Below are 23070 nucleotides of genomic sequence, written 5' to 3'. Positions count from 1 at the left end.
ATTTGCCTGAAAATTTCATCTTACCATGGAACCTACTGGAATCTAGTGAGAGTCTAGGTATGTCAGTTGTCAAGGATAGAGATAAGGTGAGGAAGGCTGCTATATAGCCATTGTGTGAGTATGTATAGCTTCTGACTCCCTGCTATTTGAATTTCTCTTCACCAATTAAATAAAAAAAAAAAATGAAACTTGAGTAACGTCATTTGCTCAAGGGACTTACCTTTCATCTGTGAAAATGAAGTTTCTGTGGTGAGACACCAGATAAACTCAACTTCCTCTTTCAACAACAAATGTGTCAGTTGTTAGCAGGATCCATGCTGCCAGAGTAAAGCTTTTTACCCTTTGCTCCCTGCAAAGAAACAAGAGTGCTTATCCCAGCTAAGCTCCAGGGTAAGTTAATGCCTAGCACCTGGGGATTGGTGGTTTCATGTGGGAAGACTGGTGTGATCATAAAGATCAGAACAGAGGTGGATGTGGGGCCAGTGTCTGTATTTAAATTGTCCCTGGTTTCTCATCTCAGACCTCTTACAACAGGAGCAAAGTTAATTACCGTTAAGTTTGACCAGAGTCCAAAGTTAAGGTTAATGCCATCAGTCCTCTTCATTATGCCAGGAGCATGGAGTCTGTGATGCAGCTCACTCTTTATAGACTGGGACCAAGGAAGATGGCACAAAGTGGTAAGAAAAGTGCACAGTGAGACTCACTGCGACAACTTGACATATTCAGCCAATAAGAGGCAATCTGATTTTTTATGGAGTATAATTTATCTAGCTACATAATGAAAAAAGATTTTTAGGTGTAAAAGTCTTGCTTTGGAAAATTTAACTTTCAGAGATACTGAGACAAATAGTAGAAAGTAAGAAAATATATTCTGGGGGCTGTAAGGGCTCTTAGAGGTCCAAATTCCTCACAATACAGTCAGGGAAACTGAGAGGCAGTGAAATAAAGACACTTATGTTCACTCAGCTTGTTAGTGGTATAGGTGGAACGAGGACCTGTGTCTTTAAACTCATGTTCCCTTTCCCCTACAGCAGTTTGCATCTCCCAGAGAATACTGTAAACCTATTTGTGACTTTGTCATTTTTTAGGTTAGGAAAGGAGAAAATATCCAAGATGACTTCAGAGTCTGCTTGGAGTGGTTCCTTGATGCTTTGAAAGCTACTTTTTGACTGAAATTCAGCCTTACTGGATAGGAGAGCCCATGAGTGAGGCACTCATTTTTTCAGTTATTATTGCTTCAGTTATTCAGTTATTACTCTGAATGCTAGCACCTCTCTCCTTCTGAGCTAAGATGACTACATTGAAAGGAGACTTTCAGCTAGGGAATTCCTGAAGGGAGACTGTGCCAAATCAACTGGAACCAAGATTAGTCTGGATAGAGTGACATCAGATTTTGCTGTGCTTTCCGGGGAAATAGGCTCAGTTCCAAGAATCCTGCAATTGAGAATATTTTTATTTCAGTTGTTCAAATGGATGTGTGGAGTCATTATAATGTCTATTAATTGGAGAATCTGTCTCTTAGCAATTGCAACACAGTAAAATTAATCACTTATGAAAGCAGATGATATACAGGTATACAGAGAAAGAAAATGGTGTAAAGTATTCTCAGAATCAGACCACACATTTGGGGCAAATGTTTTTGCGATGGTTCCTGTTGAACACAGATTCTTTGGACAAGTGCAGTTTATTTCTGGGCTCAACTGGGAAAGTTGTAGAGTTCAAGTTGTACAGACTACTCAAATCCAAAGACACCAAATGAGTACACACTTTTCTGGGTGGTATTGGTTTGAAGTAAGTGAGTTGGGATCTTAAAAGACAGGCCAGCCTATCTCTCCTACATCTCTGTCGTGGCTCAAGCAAAGAGAACAGAGCTGTAGTAAAATGAGACTTTCTACAAGTTCTAACAATCGGGACAATGGCTTCCTGGGGGTCTATGATTTATTTTAAAAGCTTTTGTCCAAAAGGTTTACTTATACTTCAGATCTGTATATTTTGCGGGAAAGTTTTTACCTAGTATCAGTTCATATATATCACAGGTAGAGTGATGAAGTAGATAGATCAATACACAAGGAGTCAGAGGTCTGTGTTGTAGTTCAAGTTCTGCCAATGACTTGTGTGGTCTTTGGTGAGTTATTTCATTTCTGTGGGTCTCAATAATCTTATCTATTATAATGGGATAGGGCTTGGAATAGATGGTTTCTAATTTCCTTCCTAGCAATAAAATGATTTGATATAGACTGTTAGATACCTAAGAAGAGTTAAATGTCATGAAGTGGTGAATAATAGGGCCATACTAGGGAAATCTATCTAGACAGGACACTCAAGAAATGTAGTTCAGATCTCCAAGAGAACCAAGTATCCTTTCCCAATGGCCATTATATTTATTTCAGGAATTCATGAGAGCTTCAACTTTTAGACCATAAGCAAATGCTTTGTAAGTAACTTCCCTTTTTTAAAAATGATAGAATGCAAGAAAAAAGATAAAACTTGCTGAAGTCTTATTTCCACAATGACAATGACGCTCAAACAGCATTTCTCAATCTTTTAAAGCCAAGGTTCCCTTTGAGAAACAGAAATATTTCACCACAAGGTTATTGTGAACTTGACTTCCTAGAAACCAGACCCTGGACTTGTAGGAAAATCTGCTCCATCACACTGACATTTCTCAAGGACTAAGTGTCAAACAGCCAAGAAGATTTTGTAGATCTGTACTTTTACAGTTTTTATTATAGAAACAATAACATTATTTATTTTATTCAAATTTTTTTATGATAAAGAATATGTTTTTTCAAGTAGTACTTATTTTCTACCTCTCACTTTAAAAATTACTGCTCTAGATCTTCTAGTCCTCTGTTACAATTACACTTCTTAGGAGATGTTCCAAACCTGGAAATGTACAGGATCCAAACAAAGGCCCTTGGAGATGACTCTGTGTACAAATAAAGGAAAAATAAACTTGCCTTTATTTAATGCTTACTGTGTATCAGATGTGAAAATAGATACATTCACATACTTATTTTTAAATTTGCATTTTAATAGCTTTTGAACTACAAGTGCTTTTTTTTGTTACATGGATGAATTACATAGCAGTAAATTCTGAGATTTTTAGTGTACCCACCACATGAGTAGTATACATTGTACCTAATCTGTAATATTTTTGCGCCAAGCCTGTCTCAACCTCCCCCTTCTGAGTCTCTATAATCCATTTATCACTCTGTACACCGTTGCATAACCATAGCTTACCTGTCACTTATAAGTGAGAACATCTGGATTTTGGTTTTTCACTCCTGTGTTACTTTAGTTAGAATAGTGGACTCAAGCTCCACCGAAGTTACTGCAAAATACATTTCAATCCGTTTTATGGCTAAGGAGCATTCCATGGTATACATACACCACATTTTCTTTATCCATTCGTTAGTCAATAGGCACATAGATTCATTTCACATCTTTGCAATTGTGATTAGTAGGATTGCTGTATCAAATGGTAGATTTACTTGTAGCTCTTTAAGGAATCTCCATACTGTTTTCCATACAAGTTGTACTAAATTACATTCCCACTAGCAACATAGAAGCATTCTCTTTTATCCACATGCACACCAGCATCTACTGTTTTTTGACTTTTTAATAATGGCCATTCTTGCAGTAAGTTGCTATTTCACTCTGGTTTTCTCTGATGATTAGTCATGTCGAGCATTTTTTTCATGTTTGTTGGCCATTTGTTTATCTTCTTTTAAGGAATATCTGTTTATGTCCTTTGCCCACTTTTTAACGGGATTATTTGTTTTTCTATTGCTGACTTGTTTGAGTTCCTTGTAGATTCTAGTTTCTAGTCCTCTGTCAGATGCGTAGTCTGCAAATATTTTCTCCCACTGTGTGGGTTGTCTGTTTACTCTGATTATTATTTTCACACACATTTTTCTTTAATATTCAAAACAATTTATGTGGCAGGAACTATTGTAATTTTACAAAAGAGGAAACTGAAGCCTGGGGATATGAAGTAAATTGTTTCAGGCCAGAAAGCCAACAACTGAGACATGATATGATACCAGGACTTCCCAAAGAGAATGATTATTTCCACCCATAAAATGCTGCCACAATGGCAAAAATGATATTTTATTAGGCCACCTTCCTAAATGATTGAAAATTCAATAAAGATTCATAACTGAATGTTCAAATTCAAGCTTTAAGTTGTTGTTTTGTTAATGTTGTAATTGCTTTAATTCATTTTAAGGTTAAAAATAATTTTCAATTCCTCTAAAACGAAAATGTCTATACTTGCAGGATGTGTCCAAATCTGTGTGTTTCTGATATCATATAGGCTTATTTGGAGTTGATGTAGATTTATTCAGGAAACAGCAGAGTTCCCAATTCTAACTGCTACTTTTTGGTTCTGGTTGTGAGCTCTTGAATCAGTAACACCGGAGTCACGGAGATCAGATTGGCTTGGATAATTCATGTGAAATTCAGTGGCTAAAAATTAAAAGAAAAAGGTAAGATGAGGCAAAACAAGTTAGGTTCCCAGATGACATGTAAAAGTTGTCCTCTAGAGAGTGGGAGGGGCCCCCGTCAGCAACTTTCTTTCTCTGTTTAACTTTTAATTCTCCTCCCAGGATGACAAGCCCATAGACGGGCCTCAGCATTAAATAAAATGAAGAAGTAAATTTGATAAACATGTTTATTTAGTGGTGCCAGTGACAGGGAAGATTGAGAGTGAAGATTTATAGAGTTGGTACCAGCTGCATAAGTGGCAGCAGTGGCAGTGGTGATGGTATTGGTTAGGGGCAGGGTCTAGAGGGGGAATTCTCGTAAAATTATGCCAAATGGGAGCTAGAAGGAAGTTAAAGTTCATGTCATTCAAATCTTATTATTTTAATAATGAGGAAATGAAACTCAGAGAAGGGAAAGAGCATATCAGAGCAGCACAGAGAGTAAATATTACTGAAATCTAAGTATCTTAGCTCCAAATCCAGTACTCTTTTCAATATATTCTACTACTTTTAAGTCTTCTCTGTCCCACAACAAGCCTTGTCCTATTCAGATCACTTCTGTTGTAAATAAGTTGTTCCAGTACTTCTATCTACAGATTTATTATGATTTGAATTCATAAACACAACTCCATAAAAAACGTTAGTTTTTATATAATTCTATCCTGACACCTGGTGTGCAGCAATATGCCATATATGCATAGTGCATATGCATAAAATTGCTAGAACTAGAACTGAGAACAATAGCTTTTTTTTTTCCACCTTTGAGGAACAGTCTTACACATAGAAACACCACTTTAAAGTATGTTTCTGTTCATATAGCAAGTTATTCAGTTAAAAGTTATTTTAGCTTTCTGGGCTTATGAAAAGCCTTATTACAGCTGAAATCATAACAACTCTGACCTGCTGAGACTCCATTTTCTAATCTGTAGAAGTGTATAATAATAATTAACTCAGAATTCCTACAAAGATTAAAGGTAACATACGAATAGCACTTAGCTAGTGACAGACAGGATGTGGAAATTTCTTCACTGGGACTTTAGGAACCTGGTATAAATTCTGATGCCATAATAACATAAGCTCACTTTGGCTGAACCTTTGTGAAAACCACAACGTTGAGCTAGTTGGTTGGGAAGAGCAGCTGCTGTTAGGTAGATGATATTGGTACCTACTAAGATTTTAGACTGAGCTCCTATGAATCATATTTAAAGACCTGCCATACCTTTGTATTCTGAGAAAATATTTAGTTATTTCCACAAAATAAAGTTTTCAGTGATCCAATTCCTAATTAAACTTATGGGATTTCTGTTGGGTTTCAAATAGAAAGCTGGACTGCCTGCTTGGAGCTCTCAGGTGTCCAGATTTCTTAGACCAAAATCTTATTATTCTTGCTTTGACCACATTTTCTTCAGTAGCAGAAAGGGGAAAAAATATGGCTGTCACTTGGGAGAGTGGTTCATGGGAGAGACTTTAGAAGTAAAAATGCCTAAGGCTCTGCTAATATGTGCCTATACTCCATAGTCTTACCTTTATAAACCAATGCATTTGAACTTAACCCCTATTGCATGCCTAACCCTATGCTAGACAAAGTGAATGATAGGAAAGTCTAAGATGTAGAATCTTCCCTCAGCGAGATTACATTCTCACAGTTAAGCCTATAAACTCAGTAGGAGTTCAAAGAAGAGAAGAGTGAGAGTAGAGCTGCCCAATGTGAGGATAAAATGGAAGTTGAGATGTGATATTGAGACAGAAGTAAAATACGGACCTATGAAAAGGGCTCGAGGTTAAGAAGAATTTGATGGTGTTTTAGTCATAACTTTGTGACATTCTTATTATCGGGAACATCCTTAGAGCCACACTTTGATTTTTCTTTTTGTTTTTTCCCTATTTTTTTCTTCAACTTTTATTTTAAGTTTATGGGTACATGTGCAGGATGTGCAGGGTTGTTACATAGGTGAATGTGTGTTATAGTTGTTTGCTGCACAGATAACCTAGGTATTAAGCCCAGCATCCATTAGCTATTTTTCCTGATGCTCTCTTTCACCCCACAGCCCCCAACAGACTCCAGTGCTTGTTATTTCTCACTATGTGTCCATGTGTTCTCATCATTCAGCTCCCACTTTTAAGTGAGAACATGTGGTGCTTGGTTTTTCCTTACTGCATTAGATTGCTGAAGATAACAACTTCCAACTCTGTCCATGTCCTTGCAAAGGAAATTATCTCATTCTTTGTATTGCTGTATAGTATTTAGAGTCACAGTTTGTAAGTGAATCCTGTTATTTCAGAGATGGTGGCTGATTTTTCTGCTTTTCTTGTTAGATTAAAACTCTATGCTGGTCATTCCCTTCAGGATTTGGCACTCATCAACAGACCCTTCTTTCAAGTGAAAAGACATCTCTATCAATGGTCCTGATCTTTGGAATAGGAAGTATGTACTCTGTAGAGAGCATTTCCAACTAGAGATACCAAGAGTAATTACTTCTGTAAGGCTGGTATTGGAGGTAATGGGAATTCTATTCTCACCTCTGTCTAAGTAATTCACAGACACAGAAGTACTGACTGAAGTGAGGTTGTGGGGACATGTATGCTACCTTGAAGTGCATTAAAGAATGGATAAAAAGTGAAGAAAAGAAAAAATTGGTTTTAAAATCTATTAATAGAAGGGCAGGAAGGCAACAAAGAGCTAGAATAAAGTGCATAGACAAGAAAATTACCTTGGGAGCTGGAGAGATTTGATGACAAAGATCTAGCTGAGGGTGTAGGAAACCATGATTTTCTAGTAGTGAAAGGAAGCAATCAAGAAAGAGTATCCTGAGGGAGGTAAAAAGAGTGTGATAATTCATCTGGAGCAACAGGAAGGACAGCTGTGCTGGGAAGTAAGAAGAGCACAGCTATAAGTAACATTGTGTGTGTTGGGAAAGGACAATAGATGAAGTTGATTTCTTCTCAGCTAATAATCTTAATTTACTCTTTGAGCTAAGGGGTAAAACAAATAATATTCTGAAAAAAGTAGGGGATGGAGAACAGGAGAGAGAGAAAGAAGCTTTAGTAGAATAGTAAAGGGGCTGATTAGCCACTGTGGGAATAGAAGAAGATACTAATTAGGCTCATGCAAAAAGAAACTAGAGGAAAAAAATCTTAGATTGGAGATCATTAATTTCTACTTGCACCATTTAAAAAGCACACTGGTATTTTAACAGGAAAATTTAGCCATTTGGATAGTAAGAAACAATATGGATTATGGACTTAACCTGGGATTAGGGCCTTGCCAGGCTGGTGCAGCAGAAGAATGAAGAACAAAGAAATTGTGTATTCTTGTGTAAGAGTTACTAATTTAGCCAACTATTTATTCTGGGTTAGACACAGGAGGAAATAAGATGAAGGAGGATGCTATGTGAGGCTAGTAGAAATGGAGACATTTAGATATTGAAGATTTCTGGAAATGTATGATGCAAGTTAGTATAGTGCAATTTGTAGTGAAGCTCAGTCATTATGTTAGAGAAAGAAAACCATTTGAAGAGTTAGGAATTGATGAGGGTTGGCGGATAGTACAACACTGAAAACTACTGAAATAAGAAAGAGGTGAATTGATTCAGATTGTCAGCAAAAGTGGATGTTATTAGTTGCTGCATATCAAGTTGCTCTGGAAAAATGCAAAACTGTGATACCTTTTTTATAACATTTCACATTTTATAAATGAAATTATCTTTGACTCCTCAAGCAGTCTTCAAAATTGCTCAATTCGATATCTGACTTTTACTTTAAATTTTAATATAATAAGGTGATCAACTATTCCCTTTGCCTTGGACTGTCACAGTTTTAGCACTGAAAATACTATGTCCAAAAAAACCCTCAGTCACAGACAAACCTGAACTGTTGGTCTTCCTATATACTCCCAAAGTGATTTGGATTCCCTGTGTCCCATGTTTTAAAATTCATCTTCCACAGGGTTGCCAGCATGACCTTTCTATTTTTTATTTTAAAAATATTATTTCATTACTTATTTTTGAGACAGTGTCTCGCTCTGTCACCCAGGCTGGAGTGGAGTGGTGCAATCTTGGCTCACTGCAACATCTGCCCCCCCTGCTCAAGCGATCCTCCCACCTCAGCCTCCCGAGTGGCTGGGACCACATACGCACACAACTGCACCAAGCTAATTTTCATATTTTTTTGTAGAGATGAGATTTTGCCGTGTTACCCAGGCTGGTCTCAAACTCCTGAGCTCAAATGATCTGCCCACCTGGACATCCCAAAATGGTGGGATTACACGTGTGAGCCACTGTACCTGGCCACCAGCCTGACCTGTCTAAAATACAAGTATGATGATATCACATATCTTCGCAGAATGCTTTGATGATTCCTTATGAAATGCATTAAAAATCTTTCATGATCCTGCCCACTCCCAAACCTGCTTATTAAAAAATTGACTTCCAATCTTTCTGTTCTATGCAGGTGTTATTTCTGCTCCCACAGAAATGTCGTTGTTACCACTTTCATGGAATGTTTTAAATCTATTATGGCTACCCAGTTTCTATCCATAGGATATGTCTCACCACCTGTGATTTCTAAATTAATTCATTTTCTCTTTTCTCAGGCCTCTGCAGGTATGGCTTTTCTGAGGTGAAAAGGATAGGTGTAGGGAATATTGATAGGTGCAGCCCATGTCAGAAGACAATCTTTTAGGGAAATGGTAGGCATCAGAAATGTATTTATTAATATATCAAGGTTTTTTTTAATTTGTGCTTAATCCTTCTAAACAGAAACTTTGAACTATTATTTAAGCAATTCAGTCCAATTATACTTTTTATATATTCTTTGAATGCTTACTAGGCTAGGTCCTGGCTATATAGTGATGAACAAAGGAGATCTTTTTGTGGCACTGACAGACTTACCAGCATAGTGAGAGTAATAACCAATAAACGAATAAAAAAAAGCCAAATTACAAATGTTGATGCTACAAAGAGAAAGAATAGAGAATGTGAGAGCGTGTAATGATGTATAGGATTATCTCGATTGAGTTGGTGGTTAAGGTCTCTCAGACCCACAGACTGAGATTAAAAAGGAACAAGACTTGAATTTTGTGACTTCTGCACATCTTATTTAACCTCTTTGAGCCATAATTTTCTCATCTGCAATGGGAAATAATTATAGAATTCCTGTGAGGATGAATGAGATAAAGAATAAAGTGTTTAGCCTGTAAATAAATGGCACCCCTAAATAAGTGGTAGTCATATTTAATGTTAATATTAGACATGGTATGGGGAGGACTGGAATGCGAACAGTTCAGTAAGGGAACTGTTGCAATAGTCAATAGGGTTGATGATAGTAGCCTGGATTAGGATGGTGACAGTAGAGGTGGAGATAGATTAGAGAGCATTTCACATGGAAGGAAGGATCACCTGGACTTTTATTGTCCATGGGAGGAAACGTAGTGGCAAGGGTCAGAATTACTCCCTAATTTTCAGCTTGAGTGTTTGGGAGAGAAGTCAAGGCACTGACTGAAAAGGGAAGCACAGACTCAGGAATGAATCACTAATCTCACATCCCTGTGAGACAGGAACCACAAATATGTCTAGATTGAAGGGGAGAGAAATTGGCAACACAAAGGGAGCAAACTGCCCACAAATAGGTAACAATAGAGCCAGAGTCATAGAGAGACAGAGAGATGAAGGGAAAGAGACAGGGACAGAGAGAGAGAGAAAGAGAGACAGAGAGAGAGAAAGAGATGGAGTGAGGGAACAGAGAGAAGGAGAATACTCTGATTTTAGTCCTTCCATCCAGCATTTTCTTGTTGGTGGCTTCTTAGCTTCTCTTTTCTTATATTTCAGAAATGACACAATTGTCCACAGCAAGCTAAATGTTCCCTCTCTGAGAGTCTACATTTCTGCTCACCTCTAAATAAATACGTCTGCCTCTTCTCATCATGGGGATTTTACATTTAATGGTCACTAAGAAGATTTGGCGGGGGGGACTTCTTACATTCTCTTCAGACTGAAGCAGAAAAGAGGTTTTTGGAAGGAAGCCATGCAAATCTCTAAGCTCACAATGAACTGTGAATTGCAGGGGCATAAGAACCCACAGGGGGGGAAAAAACAAAGGTATGAACTTGACCACTAGCTTGCTGTTCTCACATAATTGGGCTCCATTTTTTAACAAGTAGGTATTAACAGAACATTCCCCTTTAGTAACTGAAACTTTCTACACCAGTGAAGCTAAAACAAGTCGCCATTTCTTTTAAGTGCAAAAGTGGAAGTGTGACTGGACGAGGGTAGGGTTATGAACAATTCTCAGTTCTTGAAATTGTAATGCACTGATGCTCTTTCTTTGCTGTTTCACAGCCTGTGTGTGGACAATAGATGATAGTAGAAGCAGTGCCAATACTGCAATCAAAGTAGGTGTTGGGATGGGAACTGTGTTGCATAAGTAGGGACAGGTGCTTAGTTCTACTCTGACTGACTAACTAGAGGAATTCTAGTGCTATGTGATTATAAGTTCCTACTATGGGATTAGAATGGTTCTACCACAATGCGCTCTTCACATGTCACAGTGAAATTGAAATAATGTTTTTTGTAGCAACACGGATGGAGCTGGAGGCCATTATTCTAAGTGAAGTAACACAGGAGTGGAAAGCCAAAAACCAGGTGTTCTCACTTATAAGTGGGAGCTAAGCTATGAGCATGCAAAGGCATATGGAGTGATAGTTAAAACAGCCTTATTCTACTAAGTAGTCCCTCCTAGTCAGGGAGAGGAAAGTGGCATAGTGGAAATACCACAGGCTTTAGAGCAAGCCAGGAATGATAGTAAATCTTATCTTTACCATTTTTTGCTTTGCTATTTAAGACAATTTACTGAATGTCTCTGAAGCTCAGTTTTTTCATCTAGATGATAGGGTGATAACAGTTCCTACATCTTAGAATGGTTGTGAAAATTGAATTAAATAATATGCTTGAACATGGGGAGAAATGCCAGATATAGGTGATGGGGAGGAAGGCAGCAAATCACACTGCCATTTGTGTACCTATGCAACAATCTTGCATGTTTTTCACATGTACCTCAAAACCTAAAATGCAATAAAATAAAAAAAAAGAAAATCAAAAAATAACTTACAGATTGGATACAAGGTCAAAAAAATAAAAATAAAATAAAAAATAATATGCTTGAAAACTTCCATTACAGATTCTGGGATACATCCTTGATGGTCACAGCATGATAATTATTTCCTGTCTTTCTACCTGTGAGTGCCCCTTCCACCCTCCATTCTAAGTAACACATATATAAGCAAAATGACTGCCTATTTAAGACATATAACAAATAAGAGGGCAAATAGGGAGATGGAATAGAAGAGGGGGGAAAGTAAAAGTATTAATTTACAGTAATAGCAGCTCATAACATCCACACTCTTTTATCTGTAAATTCATCACTTGAGGCTCTGTTTTTAAAAACAATAAGCAACAAAAACACTTCCCCATCTGAGAAACAAGCTCAGTATATTATTTTTTTCCACTTCTAGCTTGAAATACAATAAACATTCCTGCAACATGCACAGAAGTTGTGTTTGTGAACTTTGTCTTGGGGAGAAAAACAAAGACGAGGAGAAGGGTATACATGAAGGCAAGGCCCCTTGTCCTCCCATTTCAAGTCTCAGATCTTCCATTAATACCTGTGTGGCCATTATAATCTCCTCTCTCTGGGCCTTGCTTCTCTCTCTATTATGTGGAGGCTGAATTTAATGATTTCCAAAGGTCCTTCCCAGTCTGAAATTCTACAAGATAGTTAAAGCAAAATGAGGAATCTGTTGCTCTCATTACCATTCTTATCTGCAGGCAATCAGCATAATTCCATGACCAGCCTCTGATAATCTCTAAATATTATGCTACTCTGTATATACCTTAATATAACACATAAAAATAATACTAAATCATAAAATATGATTAAGAAAGTCCAAAAAGAAGGAATCTCTTCATAATGATTAATGAATAAAGAAAGCATTACATTTTAAACTTTCTTCAAAAAGTGGTTTTAGTGATCCTGTTTTGCTAGAGCCCAAAGCAGTGTTCATTGTGACTGTTGAATAACTTGCCATGTCAGTGTTGCCACAGCAGTGCAGGATTCTTCATAGAGGTAGAATTGGTCTTTTCCCCTTCAAGATTTTCAAGAAGGAAAATACTTTATTTCGGCTTATAAATTCATATATTATTAAAGCTTTTTTATGTAAATTTGGATATCCAAGCCTAGGGAGATAGACAAACTGCAGGATAACCTCAGAGTCACAAGCTATTATGATAGAATAATGAGGCCACATTCTCAGGTTTTGAAAATCAGCCAGGACACTGACAATGCAGACTTTTGGAGGTAGGACCATTTTCCAAGTGCTGGGGTTCCAAGATAAGAAGCCAGGGGCAGGGAATGGTGGCTCATGCCTGTAATCCCAGCACTTTGGGAGGCTGAGGCGGACGGATCATGAGGTCAGGAGATCGAGACTATCTTGCCTAACATGGTGAAACCCTGTCTCTAGTAAAAACACAAAAAAATAACCAGATGTGGTCACACACAGCTGTAGTCCCAGCTAGTCAGGAGGCTGAGGCAGGAGAATTGCTTGAACCCCGGAGGCGGAGGTTGCAGTGAGCCAAGATCGCACCACTGCACTCCAGCATGGGCGACAGAGCAAGACTCTGTCTCAAAAAAAAAAAAAAGAAGAAGAAGAAGAATCCAGGACCCAATGGGCAAAATGGCAGACAAAGGACAGGCAAGGGAACATAAAAGGTGAGCCTGAATTTCCACCATTGCAATTAGGAGTAGTATTAATTCTAACCAGAGCTTTGGACAAGATGAATTTGGAGGCAGAATAAATATACTCGAATGCTATACTGTTTTTGCTGTGGTGAGAATAAAAGATTTAATATTTCAAGACATTTTTGCCTGCAAAATACAACTTAGAGAATCTGGGAGGGCAGTTGTGGGGCAATTTTATGGTTCCTTAACTATTACATAAGGTGACTTTGGATCAATACTGTATCTTCCTTGAGCCTCTAATTGTTTATATGTAAACAGGTCTCTTCTAATTCTAATACTCTGTGCCTCCGTAAGTATAAAAGAGATATAGGTGTTAGCTAAAGAACTAACTAACCATTATACTCTATTTTGTTTCACTTTGGACAGGAACTGTAAATCCATGGCTTACTTTGACGAATATACTGAAACATTCAAGATGAGTAGCAACAGTACCAGCACTGCTGAGACTTACTGTAATGTCACTAATGTGAAATTTCAATACTCCCTCTATGCAACCACCTATATCCTCATTTTCATTCCTGGTCTTCTGGCTAACAGTGCAGCCTTGTGGGTTCTATGCCGCTTCATCAGCAACAAAAATAAAGCCATAATTTTCATGATCAACCTCTCTGTGGCTGACCTTGCTCACGTATTATCTTTACCTCTCCGGATTTACTATTACATCAGCCACCACTGGCCTTTCCAGAGAGCCCTTTGCCTGCTCTGCTTCTACCTAAAGTATCTCAACATGTATGCCAGCATTTGTTTCCTGACGTGCATCAGTCTTCAGAGGTGCTTTTTTCTCCTCAAGCCCTTCAGGGCCAGAGACTGGAAGCGTAGGTACGATGTGGGCATCAGTGCTGCCATCTGGATCATTGTGGGGACTGCCTGTTTGCCATTTCCCATCCTGAGAAGCACAGACTTAGAGAACAACAACAAGTCCTGCTTTGCTGATCTTGGATACAAGCAAATGAATGCAGTTGCATTGGTCGGGATGATTACAGTTGCTGAGCTTGCAGGATTTGTGATCCCAGTCATCATCATCGCATGGTGTACCTGGAAAACTACTATATCCTTGAGACAGCCACCAGTGGCTTTCCAAGGGATCAGTGAGAGGCAAAAAGCTGTGCGGATGGTGTTCATGTGTGCTGCAGTCTTCTTCATTTGCTTCACTCCCTATCATATTAACTTTATTTTTTACACCATGGTAAAGGAAACCATCATTCGCAATTGTCCCATTGTCCGAATTGCATTGTATTTCCACCCTTTTTGCCTGTGTCTTGCAAGTGTCTGCTGCCTTTTGGATCCAATTCTTTATTATTTTATGGCTTCAGAGTTTCGTGACCAGCTATCCCGCCATAGCAGTTCTGTGACCCGCTCCCGCCTCATGAGCAGAGAGAGTGGTTCTTCAATGATTGGTTAAAATTAAAACGTCTCTTTAATTATAACTTTGTTTACCTACGTTCTTTGTCTTCTTTCAAAGGCCAGAATTGCCAACCAATTTCTTTATATGAAGCTTGTAAACAGTAGAAATAAGTGTTTGTTTGTGATATTCATAGTCACAGGGGTGTGATGATGAAGGCAGAGTGTGAAAAATCTGAGAGAGGAAGAGAAAATAGGTTTACCTGCTTCCTCTTTGAAATTGAAGACACTTTCTTATTTAAGAAACCTAGATCAAGTTTTTACAGATATAAATAAAAGTTGAATAGTTTCCCTTAATTTTTTTTCAATAAGTTATTGTTAATAATGCACAGTAAATATGTGAATTTTTCCTAGCATGTAAAAAAATAACTTTCATATAAACGCCTTTATTTCTGAGTGAAAGTAAAAATGTCTAGTCTTTCTAACAGGTAAATTTTTCTAACAGGAAAGACTGTGAAGAATTGAAGCAGTATGTGCATAAATTTCAGAACCACAAAACTGTTACTAAAGAAAAGGCATGGAAATACATTCATTCCTTGAAAATGTGTTGTATGCCTGTTGTGCTCTGGGTTGTCACTTTGTTAGGTACTTCGGTTTTTTTTTTTTTATATGCTGTTGGGGTACAGGTGGTATTTGATTTCATGAGTAAGTTATATAATGGTGATTTGTGAGATTTTGGTGCACCCATCACCAGAGCAATGTACACTGCACCATATTTTTAGTCTTCAATCCCTTGCACCCTCCCACTCTTCCACACATAACATCTCATCCGGCCCTCCTCATAAACCTGTGTAAGTTGCCAATACAAATGAATAAATGGAGTCTCAGAGAGGTTAAGCAATTTGTCTCAGGATCAACAGTGGTTAGCCAAAACTGGTCAAGTATAATACACCACAAATGCTTATGTTATTCCCTTGTTTTTGTTGTTATATTTATTAGGTCTATAATAAATTAATCCTCAATGACGAAGACACAGACTAAAGCTAAGCCAATTAAGATCAAGGCCATTTCAACATGATTTGCCTGGAATTCTCTAAAAAATCTGTATGTTATGGCTTTGGCATGTCAAGCTTCAGGCTGCAGGGTCTTAAGTGGTAAATAGATGTGTTGTCCTAATACTGTTCCAAGGTACAGAATCCTGATGATAAGGAGTATAGAAAACTCAAATAATTCATTATTTCTAAAAAGAAAATGTGTATTTTAAGGCATGATACAGGTCATACAAACCCCATAAGTAGATTTAAAAAAACCCTACAAAATAGAGTGATAAATATTCTATAAAATGTTGAAATGTGTTTGGAGTTCACCTAAGCTCACTTTTCCTAAATAATACTATATAGTATTGTACACAAATTTGTTTTTAAGAAACTTTTAGGAAGATTTCTGTGAGCATAACTGACAATATCTCCATTAGAAGCCAAAATTATTATTACATCATAAATACAAGAAAAGTGTATATCCTCTTTCTGGCAATATTTTTATCTTATTTTTTTCAAATGTTATGGGTGTTGTTTCAGCATCATTTTAAAGAATTTGAATACGAACAATCCCTCAGCTTATCAGGTTGAAAGTTATGCAGGGAGGAAAAAGGAAATAGTAGTTCTGAGAATATTCATTTGAATAGAGTGGCTGTGGAAGAATGAATAACAAAAAAAAAAGAGACTTTTTTTAAAGATATCTCACTGGGAAAAGAAAGAGTTATGCAATTATAAAGTAATTAAACTGATTTTCCTTGTACTTTATTAATCTGTTTCTAATGACACTTCCTTAGGAGGGTTTCCAGATGTTTTTGTAGTTAATGGCAACATTATCATAATGACTACATAGACAGTCCTATTCTAAGGAGATGACTTTGGAGATAACCGATTTGGAACTCCACATCCTGTTATGTCTGTGGAGAAATGGAACTCCAGTTCTTAAGAGTCACACTTAATATTCCTTGCTTTCAAGTGGTTGACAAAAGGTAGTGCTTGAAGCACAAGATTTATGGAATAGTGAGCCAATTAAAGAACATGCTTTTTATTTTGACTACCATTTAAGTGGAATCTTTGAGCTTATTCTGACATGTGAATCACAATGTGGTAAGAGAGAAAAACATAAAACCATTTGAGCAATTGACAATCAGTTCTTTTATTTTAAAGGGGATATCTTACATAATGCCAAAAGAAAAGGTGACAGTGCTTCAACTGATGATATAGCAGTGCAAGAAATCAGTGAAATTTCTTTAAGGTATTACAATAAACAACAATTTTAAAAGTTATTCCTATGCTTGTCACAATGAGATAATTTGAGCCAAACAAAACATCAAAACATATATCCTTTAATTAGTTTTTCAAAAAGTCAAAACTAAAGCTAAACATTGCCCCCAAAATCTCTGCAAGGCACTTAGCAAAATCCACACGGAATCCATTCAGAATCTCATAATACTGACGAAAGACTGTTTAAACTTCTGATAGTTTTGGTAAAAATGGGAAAGAATTCAGTAAAAATGGGAGAAATATAACCTTTGTAACAATTTATGTGACCTTAAATGCCATTTATGCATAATCAGATATGCTGTTTCTCTTTACATTTTAAAATAACTTAAAGAGTCTTATCGGTTAGCCAGGCATGGTGGTGTGCAACTGTAGTCCCAGCTACTTGGGAGGTTGAGGTAGGAGAATCACTTGAACCCGGGAGATGGAGGTTGCAGTGAGCTGAGATTGTACCACTGCACTACAACCTGGGTGACACAGCAAGACTCCATCTCAAAGAAAATAAGTGTTATTGGATTTTTTGTAACTCAAAGGACAAATGCTTGAAGGGATGGATGCCTCATTCTCTATGCTGAGCTTATTTCATACTGCATGTTTGTATCAAAAGATCTCATGTACCCCATAAACATATACACCTACTATGCACCCACAAAAATAAAAATACAAAAGCTTTAAATACTACCACAGATTATAGGCATAACATTTGCCACTTATCAAATGAATTACCATTATAAAGTAGGTATTCTGAAGACTGTACAAGAATTATAGTGCCAGCTTCTGCTTCTTGCAAGACCCTCAGGAAGCTTATAATTATGATGGAAGGTGAATGGAGAGCAGGCATGTCACATGGTAAGAGAGGGAGCAAGAGAGAGTGAAGAAAAAGATGCTACACTCTTTTAAACAAACAGCTTGCATGAAATCATAGAGTGAGAACCCACTTATTATCTTGAAGACAGAACCAAGTCATTCATGAGGGATCTGCTCCCGTGAACCAAACACCTCTCCGTAGGCCCACCTCCACCATTAGAGGTCACATTTCAGCACGAATTTTAGAGAGGATGAAACATTTGAACAATATCAGCACTAAATACAGAGGAAGAGTAAGCCTTCTTGTTGGAAACCCTTCTGTGTTAGGGGTGGAAAGAGAAAAAAGCTAAGGAGTGCCTAGTACCGAATACCATAGCTTGGCTAGAAATATAGAAAGGAGCAGTAACTAACAAGGCTGTAAAAGTTAGAAGTTTAGAATATGAAGGGCCTTAAATGTCAGGTATGTAATTTGTACTTTTGTGTGGTGAGGTGAGGCAAGATGGATCATAAAAATTGTGGCGATAAAAAAGCTTATACAGATCTTGAGAAACAATGATATGGCATACTAACACGGGCAAAAGCCTGCTGGCAAGTAAACACTATTGTTTACTCGTTCATTTTGAGATTTGGATTATCTAGGTAATTTCACAGACATACACATGAATTATAAGAAACATACAGCAGGAATAGCTGTCATTTATTGAATCCAACTATTTGAGGGGCTTTACATGGATCATCGTATTTAATTTTTATTTGTTTCTTTTTTCTTTTTTTTTTTTTGACAGAGTCTTGCTCTGTCACCCAGGCTGGAGGTTGGAGTGCAGTGGAGTGATCTCAGCTCACTACAACCTCCATCTCCCAGGCTCAAGCAATTCTGCCTCAGCCTCCCGAGTAGTTGGGACTACTTGTGAGCATCACCACACATGGCTAATTTTTTAAGTTTTTAGCAGAGATGGGGTTTCAATATGTTGACCAGGCTTGTCTTGAACTCCTGACCTCAGGTGACCTGCCCACCTCAGCCTCCCAAAGTGATAGGATTACAGGCATAAGCCACCACACTCAGCCAGGGCATCATATTTAATTTTCACAATCCCATGAGGTAGATACTATAATTAATCCCACTTTTCAGATGTAAAACATATACAGATAGTTTAAGTAACTTTTTCAAGAACACACAACTAATAAATGATAATGTCAGGATTTTTAACTCTGAAAATCGGAATCCAGAACTCATGTACTTAACATGGTATTAGTGGCCTACATATTACTATAATACAATAAATTTCATGGGAAATGTTCATACTTTAAAAATGCTCTTCCCTAGTATCCAACATAACTATACAATTAAAATGTATAGTTATGATACTTGTGATACTTGTGTTGTATTTTTTTATATTTTCCAACATTCTAAACCTTTGTGCACAACTATAACTTGTCAATTTACAATACAATTTTTAAAAAATAAACTAAAAATTTTAAACCCTCATTTTATTACATTCCTCTTTATAAATGCTTATTCTAGTCGCTTGTATGATTGCAAAGTTAGGGATAAATGTGAATAAATACAGTATGGATGGCCTCAGCCATAAGTACACATATTTTTATTTGTAAAAACTGGAAAAATACATTGAAATGTTAAAATTTGCAACATTCGAGAGATCTGATTATAGATAATTATTATTTTCTACTTTAAATTTTTCTGCTTTTTCAGAACATTTTTGGTAAGCATACTATTTTTAATCAGAAAATGATAAATATTATAAAGCATGAGTAGACAATTAGACAAATAAAGAAAAAATACAATTGCTTCAGAACAAACAAAGGTTTTCGGATAAACTTAAAAATACAATAAGGCAAAAGAGATGTTTGGTAGATATTAAATTATATAAAATGGCAGTGTATGTTTTGCAACATCCATGAAATGTTTGTAAACATTGATTATATGCTAGGTAATAAAGGCTCAGATGCAAATAGGAGGAATTATGCATATGACATTACACAAAATTAGAGTTACCAAAAATGTAAATATTAGAAAATTAAAAAGGACACATATTGATTACAACATGAGATAAAATTTTAAAAATACTATGGTAAATCTAATGTCAATAAGTTTGAAAATCTTATTGAAATGGATGATTTTCTGTGTCAAAGAATTATCAAAATAAAGCAAGAATAGAAAATTTGAATAACTGACTGCATAAGAATTTTTCTTTTGAGTTACAAAGTCTGCTCTAGAATTTATTTTTTATAATTTTAATTTCATTTTGAATTTTAGATTCAAGAGAGTCAGAAGTGCACGTGCTGGTTTGTCCCATGGGTATATTTCATGATGCTGAAGTTTGAGCTTCTGTTCATCTTATCACCCAAACAGTGAACATAGTATTCAGTAGGTAATCTTTCAACCATTGCCCTACTCTCTCTCTCCTCCCTTTTCAAGTCTCTGGTATCAGCTGACCTAATCTTTATGTCCATGTGTACTCAATGATTAGTTCCCATTTATAAGTGAGAATATAAAGTATTTGGTTTTCTGTTTCTGCATAAATTCACTTAAGTTAATAGCCTCCAGCACATCCCCGTTGCCGAGGAGGACATGCTATTTTTTTGTGGCTCTGTAGTAGTCCATATACAGTTTCTTTATCCAATCGACTATTGATAACCACTTAGTTTAATTCTATGTCTTTGCTATTGTTAATAGTGCTGCAATAAACATGTGAGTGCAGGTTTCTTTTTATTAAAATGATGTATTTTCCTGTGGGTACATACCCAGTCATGGGATTGCTGGGTTGAATGGTAATTCTATGTTTAGCTCTTTGAGAAATCTAGATATTGTTTTCTATAGTGGTTGTAATAATTTTCTTTTCCTCCCACAGTTTATGTGTTCCTTTTTTACAAATTCCATGCCAGCATATATTGTTTTTCAACTTTTAATTATAACCATTCTGACTTTTGTGAGATGAAATCTTATAATTTTGATTTACAGTAATGTGATGATTAGTGCTGTTGAGCATTTTTTCATGTGTGTGTTGGTGGCTCATATGCCTTATTTTGAGAAGTGTCTGTTTAGATATTTTGCCTACGTTTTAATTAGGTTATCCATAGTTTTCTTGTTGATTTATTCAAGTTTCTTGTAGATTCTGGATATTAGTCCTTTGTTAAATGCATACTTGCAAATATCTTCTCCCATTCTGTAGATTATACGTTTACTCTGCTTATAGTTCTTTTTTTGTTGTTGTTTTTTGTTTGCTTCTTTTGCTGTGTAGAGCTTTTTAATTTGATTAGGTCTCAATTGTCATTTCTTTTTTCGTTTTTTCTTCATTTGCTTTTTGAGGATTGGTCATAAATTATTTGCCTGGGACAATGTTCAAAAGAGTATTTTCTACTTTTTCTTCTATCATTTTTATAGCTTGAGGCCTTAAATTAAATTCTTTAATCTATCTTGAGTTAATTTTTGTATATGGTAAGAAATAGAGGTCTAGTTTCATTCTTCTGCACTATTTATTAAATAGGGTATTGTTTCACTAGTGTTTGTTTGTGTCAACTTTGCCAAAGATCAGTTGGTGTAGGTGTGTGTATTTAATGCTGGGTTCTCTATTTGGTTTCATCAGTCTATGTGTCTTTTTTTGTACCAATACCATGCTGTTTTGTTTTCTGTCACCTTGTAGAGTAGTTTAAAATTGGGAAATGTGATGCCTCTGGTTTTGTTCTTTTTGCCTAGGACTGTTTGGCTACGTGGGTTCTTGATTGTTTACATATTAACCTTAGATTTTTTTTCTAATTGCGTAAAAAATGATGCCTGTAATTTGCTAGGAATAGTATTGACTGTACAGATTGCTTTAGGATATTTTAGTGATATTAATTTTTCCAATTAATGAGCATTAAATGTTTTTTCATTTGTTTGTGTCCTTTATGATTTCTTTCAGTAGTGTTTTGTAGTTGTCTTTGTAATGATCATTCACCTTCTTGGTTAAATGTATTCCTAGCTATTTTATTATTATTTGGCAATTACAAATGGGTTTACCTTCTTGATTTGCTTCTCAGCTTCAAAGGTATTAGTGAATAAAAATGATAATGATTTTTGTACGTTGGTTTATTAACCTCAAAACTTTACTGAAGTCATTTATCAGGTCTAAGAGACTTTTGGCAAAATTATTAGGATTTTCTGGGCATAGAATCATATCATTAGTGAAGAGAAGTAATTTGACTTCCTCTTTTCCAATTTGGATGCCTTTTATTTCTTCTTTTTGGCTGATTTCTCTCAGTAGGAATTCCAGTACTATATTCAATAAGAGTGGTGAGAATGGACAGCCTTGTCTTATTTCATTTCCTTGAAACAATGCTTCCAACTTTGCCCATTCACTATGATGTTGGTTGTGGGTTTGTCATAGATGGCTCTTATTCTTTTGAGGTATCTTCCTTTGATGTTTAGTTTTTAAAATGTTTTTAACATAAAGGATTATAGATTTTATTAAATGTTTTTCTGTATCTATTGAAAAGATTTTACAGCTTTTGTTTTTAATTCTGTTTATGTGATGATTCACAATTATTGACCTGCCTATGTGGAACCATCCTTGCATCCAGGAATAAAGCCTTCTTGCTCGTGGTAAATTACTATATTAAACCATTTTTGCATTGCTATTAATATAAAGAAATACCTGAGACCAGGTAATTTATAAGGAAAAGAGGTTTACTTTGCTCACAGGTCTGCAGGTCACAGAGGAATCGTGATGCTGGCATCTTCTCAACTTCTGGGAAGGCCTCAGAAAACTTATAATCATGGCAGAAGGCAAAGAGGAAGCAGGCACATCACATGGCCAGAGCAGGAGCAAGAGAGGGGAAGGGGGCAGGTACCACACACTTTTAAATGATCAGGTCTCACTAAAACTCACTCACTATTGTGAGAACAACACCAAAGGCAATGGTGTCAAACCATGAGAAATTACCCCCATGATTCAATCACCTCCCACCAGGCCTCACCTTCAACACTGAGGATTGCAATTCAAAATGAAATTGTGTGGAGATGCAAATACAAATCATATAATTCCATCCCTGCCCCTCTAAATATCAAGTTATTTTCACATTGCAAAATATAATCATGCCTTTTCAATAGTTTCCCAAAGTCTTAGTCATTCTAGCATTAGCTCGAAAGTTCAAAATCCAATGTCTCATCTGAGACAAGGCCAGTCTCTTCCACCTATGAACCCGTAATATCAAAAACAAATTAGTTACTTCCAAGGCAAGATAGGGTACAGATATTGAAAAAATACTCCCCTTCTAAAAGGAAAAATGTCAAAAGAAAGGGGCTAAATGCCCCAGGCAAGTCCTAAATCCAG

General features: G+C 36.5%; 1 protein-coding gene across 3 annotated transcripts; it reads left to right on the top strand.

Annotated features, from left to right (window-relative positions):
- Positions 1–265: 265 nt before the first annotated feature.
- Positions 266–21647, top strand: P2RY10 (P2Y receptor family member 10). 3 transcript variants are annotated; one of them, XM_012455742.3, is made up of 3 exons: positions 266–390; positions 613–677; positions 13644–21647. In XM_012455742.3, the coding sequence occupies exon 3, from the start codon at positions 13657–13659 to the stop codon at positions 14677–14679; it is 1023 nt and encodes a 340-aa protein (XP_012311165.1). In that variant the 5' UTR covers positions 266–390; positions 613–677; positions 13644–13656; the 3' UTR covers positions 14680–21647. The 3 variants fall into 3 exon arrangements, with proteins under 3 accessions (XP_012311165.1, XP_012311164.1, XP_012311166.1); XM_012455741.3 differs by lacking the exon at positions 613–677; XM_012455743.3 differs by lacking the exons at positions 266–390; positions 613–677 and adding an exon at positions 3488–4490.
- The last annotated feature ends 1423 nt before the right edge of the window (positions 21648–23070 follow it).

This window comes from Aotus nancymaae, unplaced genomic scaffold (genome assembly GCF_030222135.1).
Source record: "Aotus nancymaae isolate 86718 unplaced genomic scaffold, 86718_ANA_hifiasm-v0.15.2.pri h1tg000004l, whole genome shotgun sequence".
Taxonomy (NCBI): Eukaryota; Metazoa; Chordata; class Mammalia; order Primates; family Aotidae; genus Aotus; species Aotus nancymaae.
This window is presented reverse-complemented; position numbering and strand designations above follow the sequence as displayed.

Bases quoted from the DNA above. Each gene is read 5' to 3' on its own strand.
- P2RY10 (XM_012455741.3), top strand. From the start codon at position 13,657: ATGGCTTACTTTGACGAATATACTGAAACATTCAAGATGAGTAGCAAC.